The sequence below is a fragment of the Ctenopharyngodon idella genome, chromosome 10 (assembly GCF_019924925.1).
Source record: "Ctenopharyngodon idella isolate HZGC_01 chromosome 10, HZGC01, whole genome shotgun sequence".
Taxonomy (NCBI): domain Eukaryota; kingdom Metazoa; phylum Chordata; class Actinopteri; order Cypriniformes; family Xenocyprididae; genus Ctenopharyngodon; species Ctenopharyngodon idella.
In genome coordinates this window covers 1,102,292-1,130,215 of record NC_067229.1, presented here as the reverse complement: position 1 = coordinate 1,130,215, position 27,924 = coordinate 1,102,292, and the positions used below count along the sequence as shown (strand labels likewise).

The 27,924-nt window shown below is 37.5% G+C and overlaps 3 protein-coding genes, 1 long non-coding RNA gene and 1 pseudogene across 27 annotated transcripts in view; 1 reads left to right on the top strand and 4 right to left on the bottom strand.

Moving 5' to 3' along the window:
* Window positions 1–3,713, top strand: part of LOC127521169 (uncharacterized) — a 61,249-nt gene extending 57,536 nt beyond the window's left edge. For all 3 annotated transcript variants that reach the window (XR_007932295.1, XR_007932296.1, XR_007932297.1), the window contains 4 exons: window positions 2,749–2,795; window positions 2,880–3,131; window positions 3,216–3,383; window positions 3,468–3,713. This is a non-coding gene — a long non-coding RNA (uncharacterized LOC127521169). The remainder of the gene's footprint in view (window positions 1–2,748; window positions 2,796–2,879; window positions 3,132–3,215; window positions 3,384–3,467) is intronic.
* LOC127521139 (zinc finger protein 271-like) overlaps window positions 1–13,024 on the bottom strand; it is a 106,841-nt gene extending 93,817 nt beyond the window's left edge. Inside the window, exon 1 of the mRNA XM_051910165.1 lies at window positions 12,972–13,024. The gene's annotated coding sequence lies outside the window, so the exon portion shown is untranslated. The remainder of the gene's footprint in view (window positions 1–12,971) is intronic.
* The window catches only part of LOC127521131 (zinc finger protein 709-like), a 38,115-nt gene extending 25,015 nt beyond the window's left edge, over window positions 1–13,100 (bottom strand). For 3 of the 21 annotated variants that reach the window (XM_051910055.1, XM_051910074.1, XM_051910071.1), the window contains exons 1-2: window positions 12,218–12,291; window positions 7,845–8,000 (exon numbers count right to left, since the gene is read on the bottom strand). Coding sequence is in view for 11 of the 21 variants with exons in the window: in XM_051910085.1 (XP_051766045.1) it covers window positions 2,617–5,930; window positions 6,013–6,067 (3,369 nt within the window). In the remaining 10 variants the exon portion in view is untranslated. Of the gene's footprint in view, window positions 1–1,803; window positions 2,048–2,551; window positions 5,931–6,012; window positions 6,129–7,844; window positions 8,001–12,217; window positions 12,292–12,971 lie in introns of those variants that run through there. The other 18 variants (XM_051910059.1, XM_051910077.1, XM_051910075.1 and 15 more) reach the window with 15 other exon arrangements.
* Window positions 45–13,036, bottom strand: LOC127521157 (gastrula zinc finger protein XlCGF8.2DB-like; annotated as a pseudogene).
* LOC127521155 (gastrula zinc finger protein XlCGF8.2DB-like) lies at window positions 45–27,834 on the bottom strand. Of its 2 annotated transcripts, XM_051910210.1 has the most exons (4): window positions 25,830–27,834; window positions 20,613–20,718; window positions 14,358–15,321; window positions 45–1,105 (listed from the first exon to the last, which is right to left on the bottom strand). In XM_051910210.1, the coding sequence occupies exons 2-3, from the start codon at window positions 20,623–20,625 to the stop codon at window positions 14,381–14,383; spliced, it is 954 nt and encodes a 317-aa protein (XP_051766170.1). In that variant the 5' UTR covers window positions 20,626–20,718; window positions 25,830–27,834; the 3' UTR covers window positions 45–1,105; window positions 14,358–14,380. The 2 variants fall into 2 exon arrangements, with proteins under 2 accessions (XP_051766170.1, XP_051766171.1); XM_051910211.1 differs by lacking the exons at window positions 20,613–20,718; window positions 25,830–27,834 and adding an exon at window positions 16,638–16,744.
* Between the last annotated feature and the right edge of the window lie 90 nt (window positions 27,835–27,924).

The following is a 27,924-nucleotide window of genomic DNA, read 5'->3' as shown; positions in this document are numbered from 1 at the left end:
ATATACAATCAAAAACAGTAATATTGAAAAAAGTTATTACAGACTTCTATTTCAATACAAGGAAAAATGTAATTTATTTCTGTGAACAGATTTTTCAGCATCATTACTCCAGTGATCCTTCAGAAATCATTCTAATATGATTTGATGTTTGAGAAATCATTTTAATATCACTGACCCCTAACTTTTGAACAATACACACACACACACACACACACACACACAAGGACCTGATTTTCATTCACACTAAAAGCCGAACTTATACTGTGACATATAAAGAACACTAGAGGTATTTTATCAAATGAACCTCTTAGGAAAGTGCTGGTCTTGATGATGACAAGCTCGTTATTACGACAACATCAGGTGATGCTTTTTCCCGAGACTCGGTTGGTTGAAACTCTTCCCACATTGAGTGCATGACTGAACATTTTCAGTAAATATTGTTATAAAAAATGTTATAAAACATGCATGGATGAATTGTTCACAGTAGAAACAGTAATATGCACTCGAAGTAAATTGGGTAAATTTTTTACACAGACAGCTTCCAACATCACAGCACTGGTAAACATGGATCATCAAGGATTTTTTCCTCAAATTGGCTTTGATGAACGAGACAAACTTAAAGCGTTAGTTCACCCACAAATGAAAATCATCCCATAATTTACTCACCCTCATGCGTCGGGTCAGAGGTCAGTCTTTCGCTGGAACTACACTCACGCACAGCCGTTACAGGAGGCCCGTGATTATAGTTTATAAAGTTATAAATATGGATATTTTTCTTACAAAAACACATCACTTCTCTTCAGAAGGCCTTTATTAACCCCTGCCGTACGGATTACTTTTATGATGGATGGATGTGCTTTTTTGGGTTTCGACATCTAAGTTACATTTAACTTCTATTATACAGCTTGGAATATAACTTCAATTGTGTTCATCTGAACAAAGGTAGTCATATACATCTAGGATGGCTTGAGGGTGAGTAAATCATGGGATAATTTTCATTTTTGGATGAACTAACCCTTTAAACGAACAAAATGCTGCTCTGTTGGAAAGAATATCCACATTTCAGTTGATCTGAATCTCACAACTCCAGTGAGAAGTTATTAACCTCCGCAATTCAAGATGAACTACTTACAACTTATTACAGATAATAGTGTTTCCATGCCTGTGCAGAGAAGCGAACTGACTGAAACTCTTCCCGCATTGATCACATGTGTACGGTTTCTCTCCAGTGTGGATCCTCTCATGAGTTTTCAGGTTTCCTGATTGGTTGAATCTCTTGTCGCAGTGTGAACACTTGAACGGTTTCTCTCCGGTGTGGATATTCTGGTGCACTTTTAGTTCACTATTTGTGATAAATGACTTCCCGCACTCGCTGCATATGTGATTCTTCACGCCGCTGTGTCTTTTCTGGTGTACTATTAATGAACCGAGCTCTGTGAAACTCTTTCCACACAAAGAACACAAATGTGGCTTTTCCTGTAAATGAACTTTCAGGTGCTTCTTCAGGGATAATGCTGTAAAAAATGATTTGCCGCACTGATCGCAGCTGAATGCAGATGTGATTTAAGATATTTCGCCTGCGTGAACCTCTTTTCACACTGACGGCATGCGAAAGGCCGCTCTCCGGTGTGGATCCTCATGTGGATTTTGAAGGTTTTCCTATCAGAGAAACTCTTTCCGCAGTGAATACATGCATAGGGTCTCTGTCCAGTGTGGATCCTCGTGTGGTGCTTAATGTTTCCCTCATATTTGAAACTCTTCCCACAATAATCACATGTGAACAGCTTCTCTCCAGTATGAACTCTCATGTGAACCCGGAGATTTTGTTTGAATGTGAATCTTTTTCCACACTGACTGCATGTGAACAGTTTCTCTCCAGTGTGGATCCTCATGTGAACCTCGAGGATATATTTGGTTTTTAAACTCTTTCCACACTGAGTGCAGCTGAAAGACTTCTTGAAAACTGTTTTTTCTCCAGTTTTGACATGATGATGTTTCTTCTCCACTTCATTCAGTTGATCATTCTCGTTGTTCTCATCCATCAGATCTGAAATTAAAGAAACAAACTCTTACTGAAAGCTATTTTTTTTGAGATATCAACCCCAAATTTGGAACACAACTTGTTTAGATTTATGGCTTTGATTTTCTAGCAGTTTTAGAGTTCAACATGTTTCATAAAATATATATTTTATATAAAATAATGTTCATAAACCATTTTCATAAACTTAAACTTCTTAAACTTTTTATTATTTTTTTTACTTCAACAAGATTCTGCCCAGGGTCTTTTTTTAAAATGAGACAAAACTTAAGTTTGTGCTCCCAAGCTTCAAACTTTTATGACAGTTTTCTGACAACTTTTTTAATTGACGCACAAGGGTTAATATCACTTTATTCACAGATTGACAGAAGTCAACACCACAGCACTCCTTTAACCTAACAACTTCTCAAAATTTTCAAATCATGCTGGAAAACACGGATCATCAAGGTTTGTCAAAGCCACGGCAACACACTACTTTCCCCAAATTGGCTTTGGTGACGAAGACAAACTTACATGAACAAATGTTGCTCTGTTGGAAAGAATGTCCAGATTTCATTGTATGTGAATCTCACAACTTTTTACAGATATGGTTTCTCTCCAGTGTGGATCCTCCGATGACTTTTCAGATGTTCTGACTGTCTGAATCTCTTGTCGCAGTATGAACACTTGTAAGGTTTCTCTCCAGTGTGGATCCTCTCATGTGTTTTCAGGGATCCTGAATGATAGAATGTCTTGTCGCAGTATGAACACTTGTACGGTTTCTCTCCAGTGTGGATCCTCTCATGTCTTTTCAGGTCTCCTGAACTACTGAATCTTTTGTCGCAGTATGAACACATGTAAGGTTTCTCTCCAGTGTGGATCCTCTCATGTGCTTTCAGGTATCTTGACATACTGAATCTCTTGTCGCAGTGTGAACACTTGTAAGGTTTCTCTCCAGTGTGGATCCTCTCATGTGCTTTCAGGTATCCTGACATACTGAATCTCTTGTCGCAGTGTGAACACTTGTACGAATTCTCTCCAGTGTGGATCCTCTCATGTGTTTTCAGGGATCCTGAATGATAGAATGTCTTGTCGCAGTATGAACACTTGTAAGGTTTCTCTCCAGTGTGGATCCTCTCATGTGTTTTCAGGGATCCTGAATGATTGAATGTCTTGTCGCAGTATGAACACTTGTAAGGTTTCTCTCCAGTGTGGATCCTCTCATGTCTTTTCAGGTCTCCTGACTGTCTGAATCTCTTGTCGCAGTATGAACACTTGTAAGGTTTCTCTCCAGTGTGGATCCTCTCATGTGTTTTCAGGTGTCCTGACCTACTGAATCTCTTGTCGCAGTATGAACACTTGTAAGGTTTCTCTCCAGTGTGGATCCTCTCATGTCTTTTCAGGGATCCTGAATGATTGAATGTCTTGTTGCAGTGTGAACACTTGTAAGGTTTCTCTCCAGTGTGGATCCTCTCATGTCTTTTCAGGTCTCCTGACCTACTGAATCTCTTGTCACAGTGTGAACACTGGAAAGGTTTCTGGTCACATGTCAACAGTTTCTCTTTAGAATGAGTACTCATGTGCTCCCTGAGACTTCTTTTACGTGCGAAACTCTTTCCACACTGGTCACATGTGAACACTTTGTCTTCAGCATGAGTTCCTATGTGCTCATTCAGGCTTTTTTTACATGTGAAACCCTCTCCACACTGGTCACACGTCAACAGTTTCTCTTTAGAATGAGTACTCATGTGCTCCCTGAGACTTCTTTTACTTATGAATCCCTCTCCACACTGGTCACATGTCAACAGTTTCTCTTCAGCATGAGTTCCTATGTGCTCATTCAGGCTTTGTTTACATGCAAAACCCTCTCCACACTGGTCACATGTCAACAGATTCTCTTTAGAATGAGTACTCATGTGCTCCCTGAGACTTCTTTTATGTGCGAAAGTCTTTCCACACTGGTCACACGTCAACAGTTTCTCTTTAGAATGAGTACTCATGTGCTCCCTGAGACTTCTTTTACTTATGAAACCCTCTCCACACTGGTCACACGTCAACAGTTTCTCTTTAGAATGAGTACTCATGTGCTCCCTGAGACTTCTTTTACGTGCGAAAGTCTCTCCACACTGGTCACATGTCAACAGTTTCTCTTTAGAATGAGTACTCATGTGCTCCCTGAGACTTCTTTTACTTATGAAACCCTCTCCACACTGGTCACACGTCAACAGATTCTCTTTAGAATGAGTACTCATGTGCTCCCTGAGACTTCTTTTATGTGCGAAAGTCTTTCCACACTGGTCACACGTCAACAGTTTCTCTTTAGAATGAGTACTCATGTGCTCCCTGAGACTTCTTTTACTTATGAAACCCTCTCCACACTGGTCACACGTCAACAGATTCTCTTTAGAATGAGTACTCATGTGCTCCCTGAGACTTCTTTTACTTATGAAACCCTCTCCACACTGGTCACATGTCAACAGTTTCTCTTTAGAATGAGTACTCATGTGCTCCCTGAGACTTCGTTTACTTATGAAACCCTCTCCACACTGGTCACACGTCAACAGTTTCTCTTTAGAATGAGTACTCATGTGCTCCCTGAGACTTCTTTTATGTGCGAAAGTCTTTCCACACTGGTCACACGTCAACAGTTTCTCTTTAGAATGAGTACTCATGTGCTCCCTGAGACTTCTTTTACTTATGAAACCCTCTCCACACTGGTCACACGTCAACAGTTTCTCTTTAGAATGAGTACTCATGTGCTCCCTGAGACTTCTTTTACGTGTGAAACTCTTTCCACACTGGTCACATGTCAACAGTTTCTCTTCAGCATGAGTTCCTATGTGCTCATTCAGGCTTTGTTTACATGCAAAATCCTCTCCACACTGGTCACATGTCAACAGATTCTCTTTAGAATGAGTACTCATGTGCTCCCTGAGACTTCTTTTACTTATGAAACCCTCTCCACACTGGTCACATGTCAACAGTTTCTCTTTAGAATGAGTACTCATGTGCTCCCTGAGACTTTTTTTATGTGCGAAAGTCTTTCCACACTGGTCACACGTCAACAGTTTCTCTTTAGAATGAGTACTCATGTGCTCCCTGAGACTTCTTTTATGTGCGAAAGTCTTTCCACACTGGTCACACGTCAACAGTTTCTCTTTAGAATGAGTACTCATGTGCTCCCTGAGACTTCTTTTACGTGTGAAACTCTTTCCACACTGGTCACATGTCAACAGTTTCTCTTCAGCATGAGTTCCTATGTGCTCATTCAGGCTTTGTTTACATGCAAAACCCTCTCCAAACTGGTCACATGTCAACAGTTTCTCTTCAGCATGAGTTCCTATGTGCTCATTCAGGCTTTGTTTACATGCAAAACCCTCTCCACACTGGTCACATGTCAACAGATTCTCTTTAGAATGAGTACTCATGTGCTCCCTGAGACTTCTTTTACGTGTGAAACTCTTTCCACACTGGTCACATGTCAACAGTTTCTCTTCAGCATGAGTTCCTATGTGCTCATTCAGGCTTTGTTTACATGCAAAACCCTCTCCACACTGGTCACATGTCAACAGTTTCTCTTTAGAATGAGTACTCATGTGCTCCCTGAGACTTCTTTTACGTGTGAAACTCTTTCCACACTGGTCACATGTCAACAGTTTCTCTTCAGCATGAGTTCCTATGTGCTCATTCAGGCTTTGTTTACATGCAAAACCCTCTCCACACTGGTCACATGTCAACAGATTCTCTTTAGAATGAGTACTCATGTGCTCCCTGAGACTTCTTTTACGTGTGAAACTCTTCCCACACTGAGGGCAAGCGAACGACTTCTTGGCTTCAGTCTTTGCAGTCTGTGAGAAAGTCAAAGATTTCTCTCCATTGATGAAATGGTATTTCTCCTCCACCTCCATCTGGTCTAAAATAACCATAATAAATCATCATAAACTTAATGTATAACAATATGTATTATTAATGAAGGATCAGGAATAAACACCAACCACTTTGTTCTTGATGCTCGTCTTCACTTGTTGGCTGATGGGAATATTCCAGCATTTACTGGTGAACTGCAGTGGGAGGAGCTTCACTGAAGGAGAAGGAGCAGATCTATAGAATTCTATAGAAAAGCAATAAATAAATTTCAGGAAGAATGTTTTCAGCTTGATTTTAATATAAAATATGGCATGTAATTGCTTCAAACTATGGTATATAGTCCAGGTGATATGTGCAATTTTTTAGGTGAAAACTTTTTCATAAAAGCATGAAATTTGGTACACTTGTACAGTTTTGGACCCTGAACATTTTCAGAAATGGAGCCATCACAAAAACAACTCGTGGTCACCATGGCGACCATTTTACTTTCTGCCATAACCAAATTATGTAATTTGTATCATATCTTCTGAATCAAACATAACACAGAAAAGGTGATGTCTACTCCTATGTTTTGATGGTCAAGGATTAAAATGATACCATATAAAACAAACTGTTCAGGTGAATAGTTAATGGTGAATTCAGTGACATGAGAAGGAAATGACAGTATCTGAGAACCTAGGCAAGACTTTGTGTTCAAGGATGGTCTGGCTTGGCTGTGGAAGAGTTGACCACAATGGTCTCCAAATGCTTGAGTCCAACCAACCCCAGTCTGTTGCCACCTCAAGTGCTTGTCCTCAACAGTGTTCTCCTTGGTACACTGCTCTTCTGAGGTGCTGCACCAGTACATCTTTAGTTGGGGGGATCTGGCCTCTGTTGTCATGTCATCTGCATTCCAGGTATCCCATGCTATCTTCTTGCCTCTAGTTGCAAATGCGGATACTGTGTCACAGCCAGTGAAGGCACAGAACACATGAAGGGCCTTGGATTTGTAACTGCCAGTCTCCACATCCTGATGACATGGGCCTACAACCAGTACACTGAATCAAGGCTATCTGCTAATCTGCTTGTCACCATTGACAACTGGTGTACCATGAGACCGCAAGAAAGTCCTCAGTTTCTGTTTTGGCACAGTGGCCTGCACAACAGTCAAATCAGATTGCCTCATGCATACATGAAGAGGCAGATACAAGGATGCTACTCCATGCAGCAGATTCTGCAAGAAAGGGATTTAAAAAGATCACCCTGTGGACTGTGGACACAGATGTCATGGTCCTAGCCATTACACACGTCGGAGCTGGACATTGAGGAGATGTGGGTGGCAATTGGGACTGGCAAGAACTTCAGATACATACCTGCCCATGAGACTGCCAAGTCTCTGGGTCCAGACAAATCCAAGGCCCTTCTTGTGTTTCATGCCTTCACTCCCAGACAGCAACCAGCCCACATCTGGTACATGTGGATTACACGTGGACCAGATGTGGGCCCGGTTCTGGGCTGACACTATGTTGCTGTCAGACCTGGCTGTAACACAGCATCTAGATTTGCAACCAGGGGCAAGAAGACAGCAGGGGATACCTGGACTGCAGATGACATGACAACAGAGACCTTCAATGCCCTGTCAAAGGCTTCAAGCATTCCAGAGGAGGTGATTTCCATTGTGGAACACTTCACAATTCTCCTCTATGATGCACCAGCAGCCAACTCAACATCAATCAAGCTTATCTTGAGTTGTTCACAAAGAAACTAAGAGGAATGGAAGCACCTCAAAAGAGCAGTGTACCAAGGAGGACACTGTTAAGGGACAAACACTTGAGGCGGCACCATATATGCCATCTCAGTCTGGGGTTTGATAGATTCAAGCAATTGGAGACCATTGTGGTCAGCTCTTCCACAGGCAAGCCAGACCACTCTTAAAGGATTAGTCCACTTTTAAATTAAAATTTCCTGATAATTTACTCACCCACATGTCATCTAAGATGTCCATGTCCCTTTTTCTTCAGTCGAAAAGAAATGAAGGTTGAGGAAAACATTCCAGGATTTTTCTCCATATAGTGGACTTCACTGGTCTCCAAACGGTTGAAGGTAAAAATTACAGTTTCAGTGCAGCTTCAAAGGGCTTTAAACAATACCAGACAAGGAATAAGGGTCTCGTACTCTGTCCTTAAAAAAAATGGTATCGGTGCATCCCTAGCATCATACAATTGTTTGAAGCAACTGCATGCCATATTTTTATATGAAAATAAGCTGAAAACACTCTTCCTGAAAAACTTTGAATACTTTTCTATAGCATTAAACCTCAAATGTCATTGGATTGGTTTCTTTTTTAAATAAAAAAAAAAGTAAAAAAGTATGGTATTATAATATTATACCGAAACTAAAATTAAAAATGGAAAAATACTCCCAGATAACACTTAAGCAGCACACAAAATAATTTTCTGTAAGTGCACTTTTTTTTGTTTGTTGTGTTTTATGTAATTGCACTTTTGAACGATTGCGTAATTGTGGCATCCATAATTGTAATCACGATTAGAAATGTGATTCATTGTGAAGCCCTACACACTACTGACTTACATTATGAGTTGCTGTGATGAACTTCATACAAGTTGGATCAGCCTGCAACTTCAGTTTCACATTGATTTTGGTGTGAGCTTTGAACCCAGCCCTCAATGTGTTGATGATTTTGGTTTCCATTGTCTGACATTCTTTTTAAGCTCTGTTGCTTAGGTCATATTGAATATTCTACTCTTTACAATCACTGTATTGTCAGGGTTAAAGAACAAAAGGATTAAGCTTTTGAAACTCTACACTACATGCATGCAACAGACATGATATTATGAAGTCTTGCCTAGGTTCTCAGATACTGTGATTTCCTTCTCACGTCACTGAATTCACCATTCAGTGTTCACCTGAACAGTTTGTGTTTTATATGGTATCACTGTAATCCTTGACCATCAAAACATAGGGGTAGATATCACCTTTTCTGTGTTATCTTTGATTCGGGAGATATGATACAAAGTAGAGGTCAACTGATATGGGTTTTTCTCTGGCCGATGCCGATATTTAGAAATGAGGGCAGCCGATGGCCGATATATGATGCAGAAATGATATACAGATAAAACTGTACAAGTGTACCAAATTTCATGCTCTTATGAAAAAGTGAACATTATTTTTTACACATCACCTGAACTAAAGCTATTCAAAACATTCAATGTAAATTGTGATAATCGGAATTAATAATCGCAATTACAATTTCAAGGAAATAATCACTAATTATGATTTGTCACAATCGTGCAACTCTACCCAGAGATAAACTATAAAACGCTGCATTTTTAAAGCTATTAAAGTTATTCAAGAGCAGTGAGTGATTTAGTCTTTGGTTTAACATTAATGACACAGACAGCAGCAGGTATTTTCATTAGGCTTTAAGTCCCAATGCACGGATCAAATATACAACGGCACGGATCCGATTTCTTTCCCAACTGTTTATTCATTTAAGACATAACTGACTGTCTTTATTCATATACTTGCCAAGACAGACATTTTGACATTTTTGTGTATATTTAAGAAAAATTATTTAGTTAACACTTGAATCCATAAGTATACTACAAGTGGTAACTAAATACATTTTTTAATACAGTGACAGTATGTTAAAAGCACATTTTAGTTCATATTCATTGTGTCTCAAAACAGCACAGTTGAATACTTAGATGTTCTTAAGATTATCTTAAGAAGTACTATAGAAGAATTTTTAGTATATTAAGGACAAGATTAGTGCACAAAAAATAGAGCGCTTTAAGTACATTATGGAAGTTTTCACCTGGGACATTACATGATTTGACTGAACTGGAAGTTAAGTTCAAGCTTTTAAGGAGGCTTTTCAAGGCTGAGTTTTGTCAGGACTTCAATGGAACGGAAAATGAAAACTACATCCAAACAGAACACTGAAGCAAACTTCTACACATGATTCACTGTCATAGTTTAACATATTTCAGGGCTCAACACTAAAGTTTTTTTTACTGGCCCAGTTGGACCAGTGGTTTAAATATTTACTTGCCCTGCCAAAATTTCACCTGGCCCGACTACAAAAAAGTAATAAAATAAAATAGGCCTAATTATTGTTTTCAATGTACTTGACCCATAACCTTATGAAGGTTATGACACCAAAAACTACAAGCCTAATAAATGTTAAAGACAAGTGTCAGTAATAAAATAAGTACAAATAATCAAATTAAAAGCAATAGCACAAGTAAATACAATAGAACAAACATACAAATACAATAAACACTGCTTTTCATGTTTTTCAGGCAGAAACTGAATAATCAAATTAACATTAAAAACGCAGACAACGCAGGTTTATTAGGCTGCGGTCACTTTAAGAGCTGTACGGATCCAATATTTTGTTACACAAGCGTTCTGTTTTCTAACTGTTTGTGTTCATTTAAGACATAACCAACTATTTTGAGGTAATTTTGAGTGAATACGTTCATTCAAGTGCAAAAAGACGTGAAAGAGAACTCAGTTCAGTATTCGTGCGTTGTCTGAGAAGCAGCTTTCAGTGGAAAGGGCCGTTTCATTGTAGAGATCGAATATTCAGGTGGTTTATCCATTTTCTTTTTTAGAAAGTTAAAATGATTTCAAGTTGAATTCTTGTTTTTCCCCATCATTTAAAAAAAGAAAAAAAACGATTTTCAAAATTTTAATGTTCAATTCAAAAATGAATTAACAAAAGATACACAGATTAATATACGAGCTGCGTCCCAATTCAGAGGCTACATCAATGACAAGAACAATCCTCCGTAGGCCAGACCGTCCCATTTCTGACCTTCGCAGCCTTTGAATTGGGACACAGCCACTGTCTCTAAACTTTTTTGTCCATTAGTTACGGTTTAAAACTCAAGATGGCGCCAATCACCCATTTAAACAGATTTGCCCACCAGATGCGTCAAGTACACCAGAGAGACAGTAACAGATATAGGGTGCTTCTCAAATGCAAGGCTGCATCCTAGTGAGGCAGTGTCCTTCCTAGTCCAGTCCTTCTGAGGCTTGTAGACACTAGAATGAGACGTCTAGTAAGTAGTTTATTAAGATTAGTAAGTTTATTATTAAAAACTGGCTTTCTAATGTTGAAATTTCTTTACTTAAAGGATTTTTAAACAGTTTTACTGCTCAAATAATTCACAAATTGTAAAGTCAAAAGCTTCACATTACTGCTTCTAAACCTAAAAAATTTGGCCGAAAAACTTTTTTAGTTACGCGTCCCATATTATTTGCTGTTTAATTTTTTTGTTTTTTTCTAACAAAACCAACTAAATCTAATGAACTGTTTGAAGCTTTAACAACTTTAATGTGTTTAATGTTGTTTCCACTCCACTTAGTTGTTGAAATGTAATCAATTAAATGGTATTCCTTCATAGTAATAAAACGGAAGAAATGATCGGTTCACGCGCTTGAACAGAGGGAAAACTACTGTGACGTCTCAGTGAGTCACTGCGTTTCTGCTCGAGCTACAGGTGACTGGCAGACTGCGGGTGATTGGATGACATAATTTTGGCACCTGCACTAAATCAACACGCTTTTAAAAAGAGACTCGTTCGAACTGATGGCGGGAGGAGAGTTGCTGCTGCTTGTTGGCGTTTGTTTGTCTGTCATGAGGCTACCGGAGCTCTCGAGGGATATGGAGGTTGCGGGAGACCACCGCCGCACTCGAGGAGTTCTCGTTCTGATCCGCCTTCCCTAGAACGGATTTTTGGACTTTGATCTTTCTTTGGGTTGTCTTTGGTTGAACTGTTTACACTGATATTACTTACATGCACACGCTGACATACTGACTATCATTTATACTGAGAACTACACATTTCATGTTTATTTCTTATTTCAATGTGTGTTTTGAAGTTACCTCAGAGTTTACCTATGTCATCGGGGGCGCAAACAGGATGATATGAAGCAGAAAAGTTTTAAATTATTTAACACTAGAACCGCCACGGGGTAAAATTTTAGTAATTTAAATAACATGGATTATGTTAATATGTGATTAATGACATTTTATTATAATATTACAGGACCCAAATATGTATTTATTTCATTCTAATGCTCGTTGCCATTGCAGGCTGGTTTAGCCTTTATTCACCAAAAAGTGATTAGTGTAGCCTGCTTAAAATAGCATAAAACAACAGGACAAAGACATAGTTGATGACTAAAAATAATAATTTCATGACTCTAGACATTACTTTGTGAAGACAGTGGCATAAGACAGTGACATAATACATTTTTAGCCATATCAAAATGTAAAAAACATTAAATTGTTTAAAACTACTAATAAGACATTTTGCTTACCTTTTCCCTCAGCGAACAGTGGTAGTTGGCCGTTATGATTCAAATGATGCGCATGAGCAGAGCTTCGACTTTCCAGTCAAATTTCAAAATAGAAAAAACGTTATGAATATGATTTTATTTTTTTATTTTTTTAAATGGTTTGGCGACATGATAGTTCGTTTTTCTGTGTTGTCATAATTCTGGTTGGATTTAGCTTTAATGTACGTTTTTATTTAACAAAGCAGCTGATGTTGCCATAGCGACAGCAAGAAGCTAGTTGCCGAGTCGCTTTCACCCAAAAATGGCGGAAGCGTAATAAGGATGCTGCTGTTGCGTCATCACCAGATGCGGCTGAATTTGACAAATTTTAAATTTTGCCACGATCTTAAGTTTGCCCATTTATCAGCAAGAATTACATTTAGAATGCTCACTCATTCTTTTATATATTTAAATACGTACAGGTCTGAATAAGTTGTTTCAATTTTTACAGAAAGTGTTCCACGAATGACAATTGACCATTATTTCACACACATTTTATTCCCCAAAACTTATTTGAAAGTTTAAAAGTAGACACTTTACATTTAATGTGCTTGTATATAGAGACATGAGGTAAGACGTGATACACGTTAAACCCTTACAACACGTGGAAATATTTTTCACGTCCCTCACATATTAGTAACCTGTTTTCCACATGTGCCACATTTTGTTGCACTTGCGGTGACAATGTTGTCCACATGTGATCATATAATCGGAAAATAGTTATTTTTTTACTCACACCAGATGATCATCTTTGGAGCGATCAGTCCTCAGACGAAAGTTATCTTCTTCTGTGGATTTATTGGCGGGTCGCATACCAGCTTTTTGGTGCATACCGCCACCTCCTGTGCTGGAGTGTGAAGTGACTTCAGTCTTTGATGTGATCTATATTCTATTCTTAAATCCACTATTCTTAATGAATTTTAAAACTGTCTAAACAATTTTACCAGAACCTTGTTTTGTTTTTAATATGTTGATTATTGTAAATTATTTGCAGTCAAAGAAGATATACAATCAAAAACAGTAATATTGAAAAAAGTTATTACAGACTTCTATTTCAATACAAGGAAAAATGTAATTTATTTCTGTGAACAGATTTTTCAGCATCATTACTCCAGTCTTCAGTGTCACATGATCCTTCAGAAATCATTCTAATATGATTTGATGTTTGAGAAATCATTTTAATATCACTGACCCCTAACTTTTGAACAATACACACACACACACACACACACACACACAAGGACCTGATTTTCATTCACACTAAAAGCCGAACTTATACTGTGACATATAAAGAACACTAGAGGTATTTTATCAAATGAACCTCTTAGGAAAGTGCTGGTCTTGATGATGACGAGCTCGTTATTACGACAACATCAGGTGATGCTTTTTCCTGAGACTCGGTTGGTTGAAACTCTTCCCACATTGAGTGCATGACTGAACATTTTCAGTAAATATTGTTATAAAAAATGTTATAAAACATGCATGGATGAATTGTTCACAGTAGAAACAGTAATATGCACTCGAAGTAAATTGGGTAAATTTTTTACACAGACAGCTTCCAACATCACAGCACTGGTAAACATGGATCATCAAGGATTTTTTCCTCAAATTGGCTTTGATGAACGAGACAAACTTAAAGCGTTAGTTCACCCACAAATGAAAATCATCCCATAATTTACTCACCCTCATGCGTCGGGTCAGAGGTCAGTCTTTCGCTGGAACTACACTCAAGCACAGCCGTTACAGGAGGCCCGTGATTATAGTTTATAAAGTTATAAATATGGATATTTTTCTTACAAAAACACATCACTTCTCTTCAGAAGGCCTTTATTAACCCCTGCCGTACGGATTACTTTTATGATGGATGGATGAGCTTTTTTGGGTTTCGACATCTAAGTTACATTTAACTTCCATTATACAGCTTGGAATATAACTTCAATTGTGTTCATCTGAACAAAGGTAGTCATATACATCTAGGATGGCTTGAGGGTGAGTAAATCATGGGATAATTTTCATTTTTGGATGAACTAACCCTTTAAACGAACAAAATGCTGCTCTGTTGGAAAGAATATCCACATTTCAGTTGATCTGAATCTCACAACTTCAGTGAGAAGTTATTAACCTCCGCAATTCAAGATGAACTACTTACAACTTATTACAGACAATAGTGTTTCCATGCCTGAGCAGAGAAGCGAACTGACTGAAACTCTTCCCGCATTGATCACATGTGTACGGTTTCTCTCCAGTGTGGATCCTCTCATGAGTTTTCAGGTTTCCTGATTGGTTGAATCTCTTGTCGCAGTGTGAACACTTGAACGGTTTCTCTCCGGTGTGGATATTCTGGTGCACTTTTAGTTCACTATTTGTGATAAATGACTTCCCGCACTCGCTGCATATGTGATTCTTCACGCCGCTGTGTCTTTTCTGGTGTACTATTAATGAACCGAGCTCTGTGAAACTCTTTCCACACAAAGAACACAAATGTGGCTTTTCCTGTAAATGAACTTTCAGGTGCTTCTTAAGGGATAATGCTGTAAAAAATGATTTGCCGCACTGATCGCAGCTGAATAGTCTTTCTCCAGAGTGAGAATGCAGATGTGATTTAAGATATTTCGCCTGCGTGAACCTCTTTTCACACTGACGGCATGCGAAAGGCCGCTCTCCGGTGTGGATCCTCATGTGGATCTTGAAGGTTTTCCTATCAGAGAAACTCTTTCCGCAGTGAATACATGCATAGGGTCTCTCTCCAGTGTGGATCCTCGTGTGGTCCTTAAGGTTTCCCTCATATTTGAAACTCTTCCCACAATAATCACATGTGAACAGCTTCTCTCCAGTATGAACTCTCATGTGAACCCGGAGATTTTGTTTGAATGTGAATCTTTTTCCACACTGACTGCATGTGAACGGTTTCTCTCCAGTGTGGATCCTCATGTGAACCTCGAGGATATATTTGGTTGTTAAACTCTTTCCACACTGAGTGCAGCTGAAAGACTTCTTGAAAACTGTTTTTTCTCCAGTTTTGACATGATGATGTTTCTTCTCCACTTCATTCAGTTGATCATTCTCGTTGTTCTCATCCATCAGATCTGAAATTAAAGAAACACTAACGTTCTCAGTAAATCATAAAAACAGTTCAAGAGATTTGTTCAACTGCTATAGAAGATTATGATGACTTTAATGCATTATATGTTCCTGGATTTATTCCAATGTACAGAATACATTGATGAGATGGCGGCTGGTGAAAAATTTTACAGGAAAAAATAAGAAGGAAAACATATTAAGGGTTAAAACATATTTTGAAGGCTAAATAAATAAAGATAATTGTTTTACCAAGTTCAGCATTAAGCTTGAGGATGAAAACTGTAATATCTGCAAGCTTTTTTCAAGGTAAATTAAAAACACTTTTTTGTTTTCATAATTCACAATTTGTGCATAGAGTGCAAAGACAAAAAGAGGAAAGAATAAATGCTACATTTGGCTAAATTATATGTCATATCTTGAATATGTTCACAGCAATTCTCTATCGCCATACTTTGCCTTCACGTCTCTTCGCTATTTTCTTTACTATTTTATTTCTTTTCAATATGAGTAACAAGGATGAATTAAGCAAGTTGATTACCACAAAAAATGACATCCACTTTTCCCACAAAAACAAACACAAAAAAACTGGGTTACAAACAGTGTGCGTTAACACGATTTTAGTGTAAAGCAAAATCACTTACTAATTTTACCTTTTCTGTGTAAAGTTATATGCAAGTTTTAGCTCAAGCTTAGCTTAGCTGGCTCAAATAATACACAAAAAATGCATATAGGCTTCTATAAAAAAAAAAAAAAAAAAAAAAGTTATTGAAAAATTGGTCCCTGAGTTTTGGCTTTGCTGTGTACAGTTCATATTTTATTTGCTAGTTTATCTGTTATTTCGCAGATCTTTTCTTTTCTTAATTTTCTTCAGCCTTATTAAAGAATCATGAATAAACACTCTTTGTTCTTCAGTAACCCACATTATAAACCGCACCTGAATGCCTTTCAAAATACGGTTTCTGATAATATAGCAATGACTCTACTCTAATTAGTTGTCAAAATATAATCATTGAAATTCTGGATATTTTCTTAATGTTTACGTCTTGCCACAAAATGAAGTGGATGATCGATTAACGCGCTTCCGCTAGAACAGAGATTTGCGCGCCAATATTTCGCGCCTTATTATATAAAAACAAGTATTAAAGTTATTAAAATAACACAAAACTTAATGCAAGTATTTGACGGCAGGGTCTCCACAAATAATGGTTAGTTAAGTCCTATTCACGCATAAACGGAACAAGCATTGATAGATCTGATTTAAAAATCGAGATCCATAACTTTCAAATGAAGATCGCGTCGGGAAATAATGATTTTTACTCACCCTACATACACCACAACAATCGATCACAGCCCAGACTCAAGATAGCGATCATAGCCTCCTTCTTCTTTTACTTTTGTGGTACGTGACAAACAGACTTAAGTGCATTTCTCCACCTACTGGACTGGAGTGTGGTTCGATACTAGAGTTTTGAAAACGCACAGCTGAGTTCTGTACGAGAGGTCAAGAAACGCATATGAATGTAAAAAATAGACAAATGTGTATTTATAAAATTAAAAAAATAATGTTATTGGAAAATGTGAACTTAATTAGAGCTACAACATAGCGTTGGCTCTCTTAAATGACACGTGACGATTAACAACCTGCAGTAATATTATAACTCCACACATAAACAAGCATAGCATAGAAACACTAGAAGAAAACCAACAAACTGCACCATTTATTTAAAGATTATTATATAAAAAAAATAAATAAAAAAAAAGGTTAAAAAACATGCATGGATGAATTGTTCCCAGTAATATGCATTCAGAAAATAAACCAGGTCAGTTTTTATTTAACTTAAAGACATTTTTCAGTTTTGTTTTGTTTTCATCATTTTGCCTGTGTTAATGCCAACTGCATAAATTTTAGCACAGGCGTGTATTTTTATTGGAATTTTACTATTTCACCCCTATTTCCTTAAAAAAAAAAAAAAAATATCTATTTTGCACTAGTAACTTAAAATAGTTCCTCTCAGGACCTTTTGGACAAAAATGTCCCCACTGAAACCTATTAAAACTGCGATTTTTAATCCCAGTGCCATCTTTATTAATAGGCTTTCGTTCTGTTGGCAATGCTTCAAAATTAAACTTTTTACTATTTTTACCATTTAGTGCCATTTTCTCAGGTTTGGCCTATAAAGCGAATACTCACTTTATTCTTGTTTTCTGCTTATGCATATTATAGAGCCAAATGGATAAATTGTGCAGCTATAATTGTGTGGTTTGTATGTGTGAAAAAAAATAATTGTGTGTGTGTGCTTGTAATATTTGAGAGAAAAACTACTGCAAATCACAAATCCAACCACTGTCTGAAAAAGTGGAGTTTTGCTGGCATCTAATGGGGAAAATTTGGTGCTGCGCCCGAACAAAATCTTACTGAAAGCTAATTTTTTGAGATATCAACCTCAAATTTGGAACACAACTTATTTAAATTTATGGCTTTGATTTTCTAGCCGTTTTGGAGTTCAACGTGTTTTATAAAATATATATATATAATATATAATATATAAAATATATATTTTATATAAAATAATGCTCATATATCATTTTCATAAACTCAGACCTCTATAACTTTGCTTTTCACTATTAAACTTTTTTACTTCAAGATTCTGCCAAGGGTCTTCTTTGAAATGAGACCAAACTTAAGTCTGTGCACCCAAGCTTCAAACTTTTATGACAGCTTTTTGACAGACATTTTTGTCTACTATGACCCTATGTGTAACTTTTTTTAATTGACGCACAAGGATTAATGTCACTTTAGCCAGAGATTGACAGAAGTCAACACCACAGCACTCTTTCAGACTAATAACTTCTCAAGATTTATAAATCATGCTGGAAAACATGGATCATCAAGGTTGTGTCAAAGCCACACAACGCTACTTTTCCCAAATTGGCTTTTATGAACAAAACAAACTTAAATGAACAAATCTTGCTCCGTTAGAAAGAATATCCATGTTTCAGTGGATGGATCATCTGATGCCGCTTCAGTTCAGCGTCTGTCATAAAGGACTTCCAGCAGTCAAAGCACATATGATCCCACACATCATTGTGTATTTTCATATGCTTTTTCAAATCGCATATTCGTACAAAACTCTTTCCGCATGAAGGACACACGTAAGGCTTCTCCTTTTTATGAGTGAACTGGTGGCTTTTCAGATACACCGCCAAAGCAAACATTTTACCGCAGCTGAATGACTTTCCTCCAGAGTGAAGCTCTAGATGAACTTTCACATGGGACCTTAGTTTGAAACTCTTTCCGCACTGATCGCATTTGTGCAGCTTTTCTCCACTTTGGATTTTCATGCGAGTCCTGAGCGAATATTTATTCGCTAATCTCATATTATGGTTATTTTAGACCAGATGGAGGCGAAAAAGAAAAGTGAAGATTCGAATGAGGTGGAGGAGAAACATCATTTCATCAATGGAGAAAAATCTTTCTCACAGACTGAAAAGACAGAATCCAAGAAGTCGTTCGCTTGCCCTCAGTGTGAAAAGAGTTTCACACGTAAAAGAAGTCTCAGGGAGCACATGAGTACTCATTCTAAAGAGAATCTGTTGACATGTGACCAGTGTGGAGAGGGTTTTGCATGTAAAGAAAGCCTGAATGAGAAGAAAAGGGCTGTTTATAAAAATACCCATGTACGTGTGGACTAGGTCTCAGTCTGACCTTCGCAGCCTTTGAATTGGGACACAGCCACTGTCGCTAAACTTTTGTCCGTTAGTTACTGTTTAAAACTCAAGATGGCGCCAATCACCCATTTAAACAGATTTGCCCGCCAGATGCGTCAAGTACACCAGAGAGACAGTAACAGATATAGGGTGCTTCTCAAATGCAAAGCTGCATCCTAGTGAGGCAGTGTCCTTCCTAGTCCAGTCCTTCTGATGGGGCGTTCACACCAGACGCGACTTGCGCGAACAAATCGCGCTATTCACGCGTAGTTGGACGCTTGAACATTTTGAGTTTACTCGCTTCATTTGCGTGTGAAATTCACTTCACAACAGACGCGAATTCGCGTCATGAGAGGGGCTTCTGCCGGCGGCTCCAGTCTCGTTTCTGCACACTTCCTCTGAATAAACACATCAACTCGTCAGCGGGAAAGTAGTTGTAAAATACGGCGAATAAGCTCAATTTGCCGGCTTTAGCTAGCTTGTAGTCTCAATATGTATATACATATATACATACATACATATATATATGTATATATATATATATATATATATATATATATATAGCTCAAATTGAGTAGAGAGCGTTTTTTTACAACTTACCAGATTGTCCGACCTCCTCACCAAGCAAGATCCTTTTTATTCCTGTTTCTATAAAAGTATGAAGATGTATCGTACAGCGACGATGATTTTGTCCTCCGTTGTTGTTTCGGATTTCTACCTCCTCTCGCTACGTCGTAATCACGTCACTACTAGAGCAAGCTCCTGATTGGTTAACGCGGCGTGAATTTTCGCCAAAAGTTAGATTTTTCAACTCCCGCGATTCGCCCGAAACGCTCTATTCGCGCCGCAGGATGTCTATTCGCGTCTTTGCATTGACTTGTACATGTAACATGTAAATCACTCGCGCTTAACGCTTCAATCGCGTCTGGTGTGAACGCACCATGAGGCTTGTAGACACTAGAATGAGACGTCTAGTAAGTAGTTTAAGTTTAGTAAGTTTATTATTAAAAACTGGCTTTCTAATGTTGAAATTTCTTTACTTAAAAGATGATTTAAACAGTTTTACTGCTCAAATAATTCACAAATTGTAAAGTCAAAAGCTTCACATTACTGCTTCTAAACCTAAAAAATTTGCCCGAAAAACTTTTTTAGTTACGTGTCCCATATTATTTGCTGGTTTAATATTTTTTTTCTAACTAAACCAACTAAATCTAACGAACTGTTTGAAGCTTTAACAACTTTAATGTTCTAATGAAGAATCATAAATAAACTCCCTGATAGAGTTAACAGAGGCTCTTTAAAAATACCTTTTCCAATGATATCGTTTCCATTCCACTTGTAATCATGTAATCATTTAAATGGTATCCCTTCATAGTAATAAAACTGAAGAAATGATTGGCGTGCGCTTGAACTGAGGGAAAACTAGTGCAACAGCGTAAAAACAAGTATTTGATGGAAGGATCACCACAAATGATTCTCAGTTAATGTCTATTCTCACATTAAACGAAAAAAAGCATTTAAGATTTAAGAATCAACTTCCGTTCAAATGACAATCAAGATAATCGGAAAAAAGTTATTTTATACTCACCCCAGATGATCATCTATGGACCGATCAGACCCAGACAGAAGTTGCGTTCTTCGCCTCTACCTTCTTTTGCTTTTGTGGCAATAGTGCGTTGTCACCACCTAGTGGACTGGAGCGGGAAAACATACTGCTTTTCCACAGTGCAGACAGAAATAAAGGCGGCAAAGATCATTAAAATACATATAAAAGCTATTTATTTATTTTTAAAGTGTTTAATTCTGATATTCTGCTGTTCACTCCTAATCAGTGGAAGAAATTAAGCTTTATTTAGGGCAAAAATGACAAAAAATGCAACTGTAGAAATGTCCTATTTGGAGGTATATTTAACAATTTAGTCCACAAAGAGATCAGTTTCCAGCTGTTCCAATACTTCTCCCATGCTTCATGTAGAATAAAACAACAGAACTGTACAAAAGTACTTCTTATTTCTCGCAGTTTAAAATGTTTTCTATGAAGCGTGTCCAAAGCTTTAACTCTGCACCTGATCGTAAGGTATTATATCTCACCTTAGTAAGATTGTGCTGCTTTTTTATTTCTTGTAACATATTATTAGTGCCCTTAGTTATAAAAAAAAATGTGTAAATGAATCAGCACTGCCATTTGAAATGCTGGGGTCAGTGAAAGAAGATACAAGCAAAAACAGTAATATTGAAAAAAGTTATAACAGACTATTTGAATACGTTGTAAAATGCAATTTATTTCTGTGAACAAATTTTTCAGCATCATTACTCCAGTCTTCAGTGTCACATGATCCTTCAGAAATCATTCTGATATGATGATTTGATGCTTAAGAAATCATTTTAATATCACTTCCCTTCAAGAAAAAGTTTCACTGTGACACGATTACTGCGACGACATCGGGTGATGCTTCTTCCTGTGACTCAGCAGTTGATTTGATTGATTGAAACTCTTCCCACATGCAGTGCAGTGATACGGTTTCTCTCCAGCGTGGATCCTCTCGTGTGCCTTCAGGGATCCTGACCGACTGAATCTCTTGTCGCAGCGTGAACACTTGTAAGGTTTCTCTCCAGTGTGAATCCTCTGATGTGTTTTCAAATGCGAGGTCGATATAAATCCATTTCCGCACTCAAAGCACACATGAGTTCTCACTCCGCTATGAATTTTTTGGTGCTCCTTAAAACCGTCCAGCCGTGCAAAACTCTTCCCGCACAGAGAACACAAGTACGGCTTCTCCTGCACGTGCACCTGCAGGTGTCTCTTCAGCATCGATGACGACAGAAACGCTTTACTGCACTGTTCGCAGTTAAACAGCCGCTCTGCAGAGTGTGTGTGAAGATGCTCTTTCAGACTGCTGACGTGTGTGAAACTCTTTCCACACTCAGTACAAGCGTACGGTCTCTCACCAGTGTGGATCCGCATGTGCTCCTTGAGGTTTTCTTTATACGTGAAACTCTTTCCGCAATGATCACATGTGAACGGTTTCTCTCCACTGTGGATTTTTATGTGCCTCCTAATGGCTCCCGATAGCGCAAAACCTTGTCCACATTGAGGGCACATGAATGGTTTCTCTCCAGTATGAATCCTTGTGTGCCGGTTCAGGCCTGTTTTGTATGCGAAACTCTTCCCACATTGATCGCACATGAAAGGCTTTTCTCCAGTGTGAGTTCTTATGTGATCCATAAGGTTTCTTTTACATGCGAAACTCTTCCCGCATTGAGGGCAAGTGAATGGTTTCTCACCGGTGTGAATCCTCATGTGCCTCTGAAGACCTATTTTCTGCGTGAAACTTTTTCCGCATTGAGGGCAGATGAAAACATTTTTGGCTTTTGTTCTTTTTTGTGAAACATTATCACGAGTCAGTGAACAAGTCAGTGATTTTTCTCCAGCTATGAAATAATGTTTTTCTTCTTCTTTCACTTCCATCAGGTCTACAATGAACATAAATCAACAAAAGTGACAAAAGCAAAAACTTTCCAAAAACTCGATAAAGGAATCTCAACAAAATTCATACTCACTCCATGTTATAACTACTAGGACTGCCCCCTAATAGTCGACTAACCATTAAAAGTCAAGGAGAAGAGGCTTAGTCGACCAAAATTGGTATTATTCGGTTAGTCGCAGAAAAACTTCCACAGGAAGTGGCGAAGTCAAGCAGTCTGTGACGGCAGGAAATCCAAACAACCGCCTATCATTCATCAACCTCAAATATGGCAAGTCCGCTCGCCTAGATAAATGTGAACTCTAGTTTGTTCTTACATTATACCTCAAGCTGTACCTTAACGTTAATATGTGTTTCCCGAAATGTTCTTAATTAAGTATACCTTCTATAAGTAATATCTTAGCTATATCTTATCACTATTGACAGTCTATACGAATATAATTCTGAAGTTGTAATACACCCAGTGCTCGATTAGGATAATGGCAAAGAATAAAATGCAAAGATTCACTGCTAAATTCAAACGTGCTTTGGCGCTGAGCCAGAGACAGACGCACTCAGTGCTTGTCATATATCACAACTATTCAGTGTTTTCAACCACATCAGGTTTATTTTAGGTTTCAGACATTTAAATACACATTTGAATGAAGTACTAGGCTATATAAAAAAGACAAAAGCCCCCAGAATATAGATAAATTACAATATAGATTTAGTTTGCAATTTGGATTATTTTTATAAGATCCCACGAGTCATGATAAATGCAATTTCTACTTCTGAAGTGCTTCTTTTATAAAGATCACCGCTTTCTCACATAATGCAGTAAAGCAGCCCTGCATAGAGTGAATTATCGAAGCCATCGATATCAATCAATTCAGCACCACCGCCATGGACAGCACCAGGTAACGTCGCATTTAAGAAGATATACCTTAAAGGGATAGTTCACCCAAAAATGAAAATTTGATGTTTATCTGCTTACCCCCAGGGCGTCCAAGATGTAGGTGACTTTGTTTCTTCAGTAGAACACAAATGATGATTTTTAACTCCAACTGTCAGTCTGTCAGTCATATAATGCTTGTCAATGGGAACTTCGTCTATAAGAGTAAAAAAAAATATGCACAGACAAATCCAAATTATACCCTGCGGCTTGTGACGACACATTGATGTCCTAAGACACGAAACGATCAGTTTGTGCGAGAAACCGAACAGTATTTATATCATGTTTTACCTCTAATACACCACTATGACCAACTGCCTTGAGCGCGTGCACGGCATCCGGTGTGTGAGGTGTGTACTCGCTCTGGCGTAGTTTAAAGGATTAGTCCACTTTCAAATAAAATTTTCCTGATAATTTACTCACCCCCATGTCATCCAAGATGTTCATGTCTTTCTTTCTTCAGTCGAAAAGAAATTAAGGTTTCTGATGAAAACATTCCAGAATTATTCTCCTTATAATGGACTTCAGTGGTCTCCAAACGGTTGAAGGTCAAAACTACAGTTTCAGTGCAGCTTCAAAGGGGGGCTTCAAATAAGGGTCTTATCTAGCGAAACGATCGGTCATTTTATCGTATTGCACGTGCTTCCGCTTTCTGTGTTCTTCAAAAAGCTTGCGCTGTATGTCCTACGCCTTCCTTATTCAACTTACGGAACGAAGGCGGCGCCAGTTCCGTTTTTTCCGTAAGTTGAATAAGGAAGGTATAGGACATACAGCGTAAGCTTTTTGAAGAATACGGAAAGCGGAAGCATGTGCAATACGATCATTTGTGTTTGTATTTTTTTAGAAAATGACCGATCATTTCTCTAGATAAGACCCTTATTCCTCGTCTGGTATCGTTTAAAGCTCTTTGAAGCTGCACTGAAACTGTAATTTTGACCTTCAACCGTTTGGAGACCAGTGAAGTCCACTATATGGAGAATAATCCTGGAATGTTTTCATCAAAAACCTTAATTTCTTTTAGACTGAAGAAAGAAGGACATGGACATCTTGGATGACATGGGGGTGAGTAAATTATCCGGAAAATTTTATTTGAAAGTGAACTAATCCTTTAAACTACGCCAGAGCGCGTACACACCTCACGCACCGGATGCCGTGCACGCGCTCAAGGCAGTTGGACATAGTGGTGTATTAGAGGTAAAAAATGATATAAATACTGTTCGGTTTCTCGCACAAACCGATCGTTTCGTGTCTTAGGACATCAATGTGTCGTCACGAGCCGCAGGGTTTAATTTGGATTTGTCTGTGCATGTTTTTTTTGACTGTTATAGATGGAGTTCCCATTGACATGCATTATACGACTGACAGACCGCAACGGTTGGAGTTAAAAATCATAATTTGTGTTCTACTGAAGAAACAAAGTCACCTACATCTTGGATGCCCTGGGGGTAAGCAGATAAACATCAAATTTTCATTTTTGGGCAAACTATGCCTTTGAGCAACCTCCTAAGGTATAGTTTGGGGAACACGCCTAGAAAAGATACATCTTCAGTTAAGGTATACCTTTAGAGGTTTCGTAGCGCACTAAGAGACAACGTTATCAGGAAATCCAGCCCTGGAGGCTCCGGTGAGATCACTTGTATTTAACTTAAAATACTCTGTCATTTTTGGTCATACAGATAATAATAATCCAACATTCGAAACTGTAAATGGTTTGCTTTTATTTCTGTAAACTCACAATAACAATAAACATTGTGCTTTTTCTGTGCTTTTTTCTGTGCTTTCTGCCGTCTCAGTCTCAGTGAACTTGAGCGTGTTACAAAAATGAACAGAAACTCAGCATATACTTGCCTCACAGACATGAGAAATATATCTATGGAAAACTTGAAATGTTTACTTTGAAATGAACCAATTCAAATCTAAACCAAATATTCTCCTATAATGAAAGCATATAGGTGCATCCACTACACAAAACACAAAAAACACTAGTTTATCAATATATTATTAAAATGTTCAGTCTCCTTCTGTTTTTTTCACGCCATTTTCATAATCATTACGTTTGCCGCTGCGCTGACGCAAGCTTTATATGTGCGCTTATATATAGGCGATTAAAGGCTCATTACTATGATTTATATGGTTTATTAAAATAAACGTGTGATTAGTCGATTTATCGCTTAAATGAACGACTACTAGTCGACTATAAAAATCTTGAGTTGAGGGCAGCCCTAATAATTACAGATACCAAATCTAGAGAACGTTAATTTTATCATGTCAGTATCTTCAAATCTTCTGTACAAGGTACTTTGTCAAATATATTATTTGTTGGTGCAACTATGTTGTGACCTAAATGTTTTTCAGCCTCGTTAATGAAGGATCAGGAATAAACACCAACCTCTTTGTTCTTCAGTGTGTTTCATTCTGCAGTCTTCTGGATCTCTCATGTTCTCACTGTCCTTCAATAAACTCTGTCTTTGCAGATTTCAGCTCTTCCTGATGGTTTGGAGGAGCAGATCTGCCAAAATCAAAAACAAATCACCTACTGAAATTATATTCACACATTAAGAATCTATCTATCTATCTAACCCTAAAATGAGTCCGTTCTTAAATCGTTTGGGAAAAACTCAGTTTTTGTTTTATTTATTTTAATCAGTCTGAGGAGTCTTTCAACTCACTGATTCAGTCAGAGCGGTTTCAAAAACATATTGAAATAAACTTTTTGTACTTAAGATCTTTTACTATCAGGGAACGTTCCCACAACTTTCACGTATGTTTTGTAAATGTTTAAATAAAAAGTTCTTATAGAACGTTTTTACAACATTACTAATATTTGATATGCGTTCATCATGTAATGTTGAGAGAAACGTTCTTAGAAAGTCTTTATGATGTTTTCACTTTATGAACGTTCTCAAAACGTTGAGAGAAAACGTTCTGAGAACATAATTTTCTTATGAAGTTATTGATACTTTCTGAATGGAATATAAAAATAAACGTTAAAAAAATGTTATTTTGTGTTATATTCTAACATTCTCGTAACTTTTCAAATAGCGTTCTAATCACGGCGAGAATACGGGACATTTCCCGCTCAAAACAGTCGCTGACACACGGAGCGATAGCGATAAACAATACGTGAATTACCTAAAAACATCAATTGCATTTGTGGTAGATTCTCGCGACATGAAATCCATATCGTTATATTTATAAGCCTATATCTTTCCAAACATTTTTAAGACTATCGTGACGTTTGCTCGTATCACTCACTCATACTTCAAAATCTTAATTTCAGCGTCATTTACCTCAGTTGTTCACCGCTGGTTATTTTTGTGTTGCTTAAACATGATTTATCAAAAGAATATTAAATAAACATGATTAGAAGATGCAACCATAATTAATTATGTAGGACTCCTGTATGACAAAAAAATAAACATTGCGCTGACAGCATTTTTGTTTAATGTCGCACTACATTAATTCAACAAATTAAATTAAAAATTACACACTTATCTTTACTGCTCCTCCAGATCGTGTTCTTCTTCGTTTTATGGCTGTTGAAAAACAGCAATGGTGCACTTCTACCACCTACTGGATGAAGTGTGCAGCATATGGACAGTGATTTGGAACTTGTATGGAAATATATAACATATAATTAACATTGCCACAGATTCTTTATAAAAGTGAAGATTGTTCACAAGGCATTTTACGTTTCATTTTTGTAGCAAAATGATTTTACACACAAAAAAAGACCATTAACAATTGTGTCCTTAGCGATAATAATATCGATTAACCATATTATTTCTTGCCAATATTGCTAAAATATAACACCTCATATATACTACAGAGAGTTTAACAAACGTTTCGCGGGAAGTTCAACCGAATCATTAATAAGAATCGGTTGAAAGGAACGGTTATATTTCACGGATCGAATGTGCGAATAATCTGATTATTCAATAGTTACGTTAGCTTGCGGAATTAAACAAATTGATAAATGAAAACTTTTGCTTCTGAACGATGCTAATTTGCTGCAACATGTCAGCACGACATAAACAAAACAAGTGTACTTAAAAAGAGCAAAATATGAGTACTTGTTTTGTTAGAAAACATAATAAAAAGAACCAAAGGAAACCTCTGTGGGGACAATGCTTAACGTGGCTTAATTTACTAACACAGTGTTATTAACAAACCAATCTTAGTAAACACCATACTAATAAAGCATACTATACAGATTGGTTTGTGCAGAATTTGATCTTTTAATATCACTTAGGCTACATTAAACCATGTTAAGTGTTTTCTTTATAATGGTTTTCTATGGGAGGAAAACACTTAATTCTGGGCTTAACTGCTTTTCTGTACATAGTACATGATCTTTACTGAGTTTGGTCTGTTAACATCACTGTCTTGGTATATTAAGCCACGTTAAGCGTTTTTCACGTTAAACTTTTCAGAATGTCTCCGTCTAGGGACACAACTAATCATAGTAAGTAATGAAAGAATCA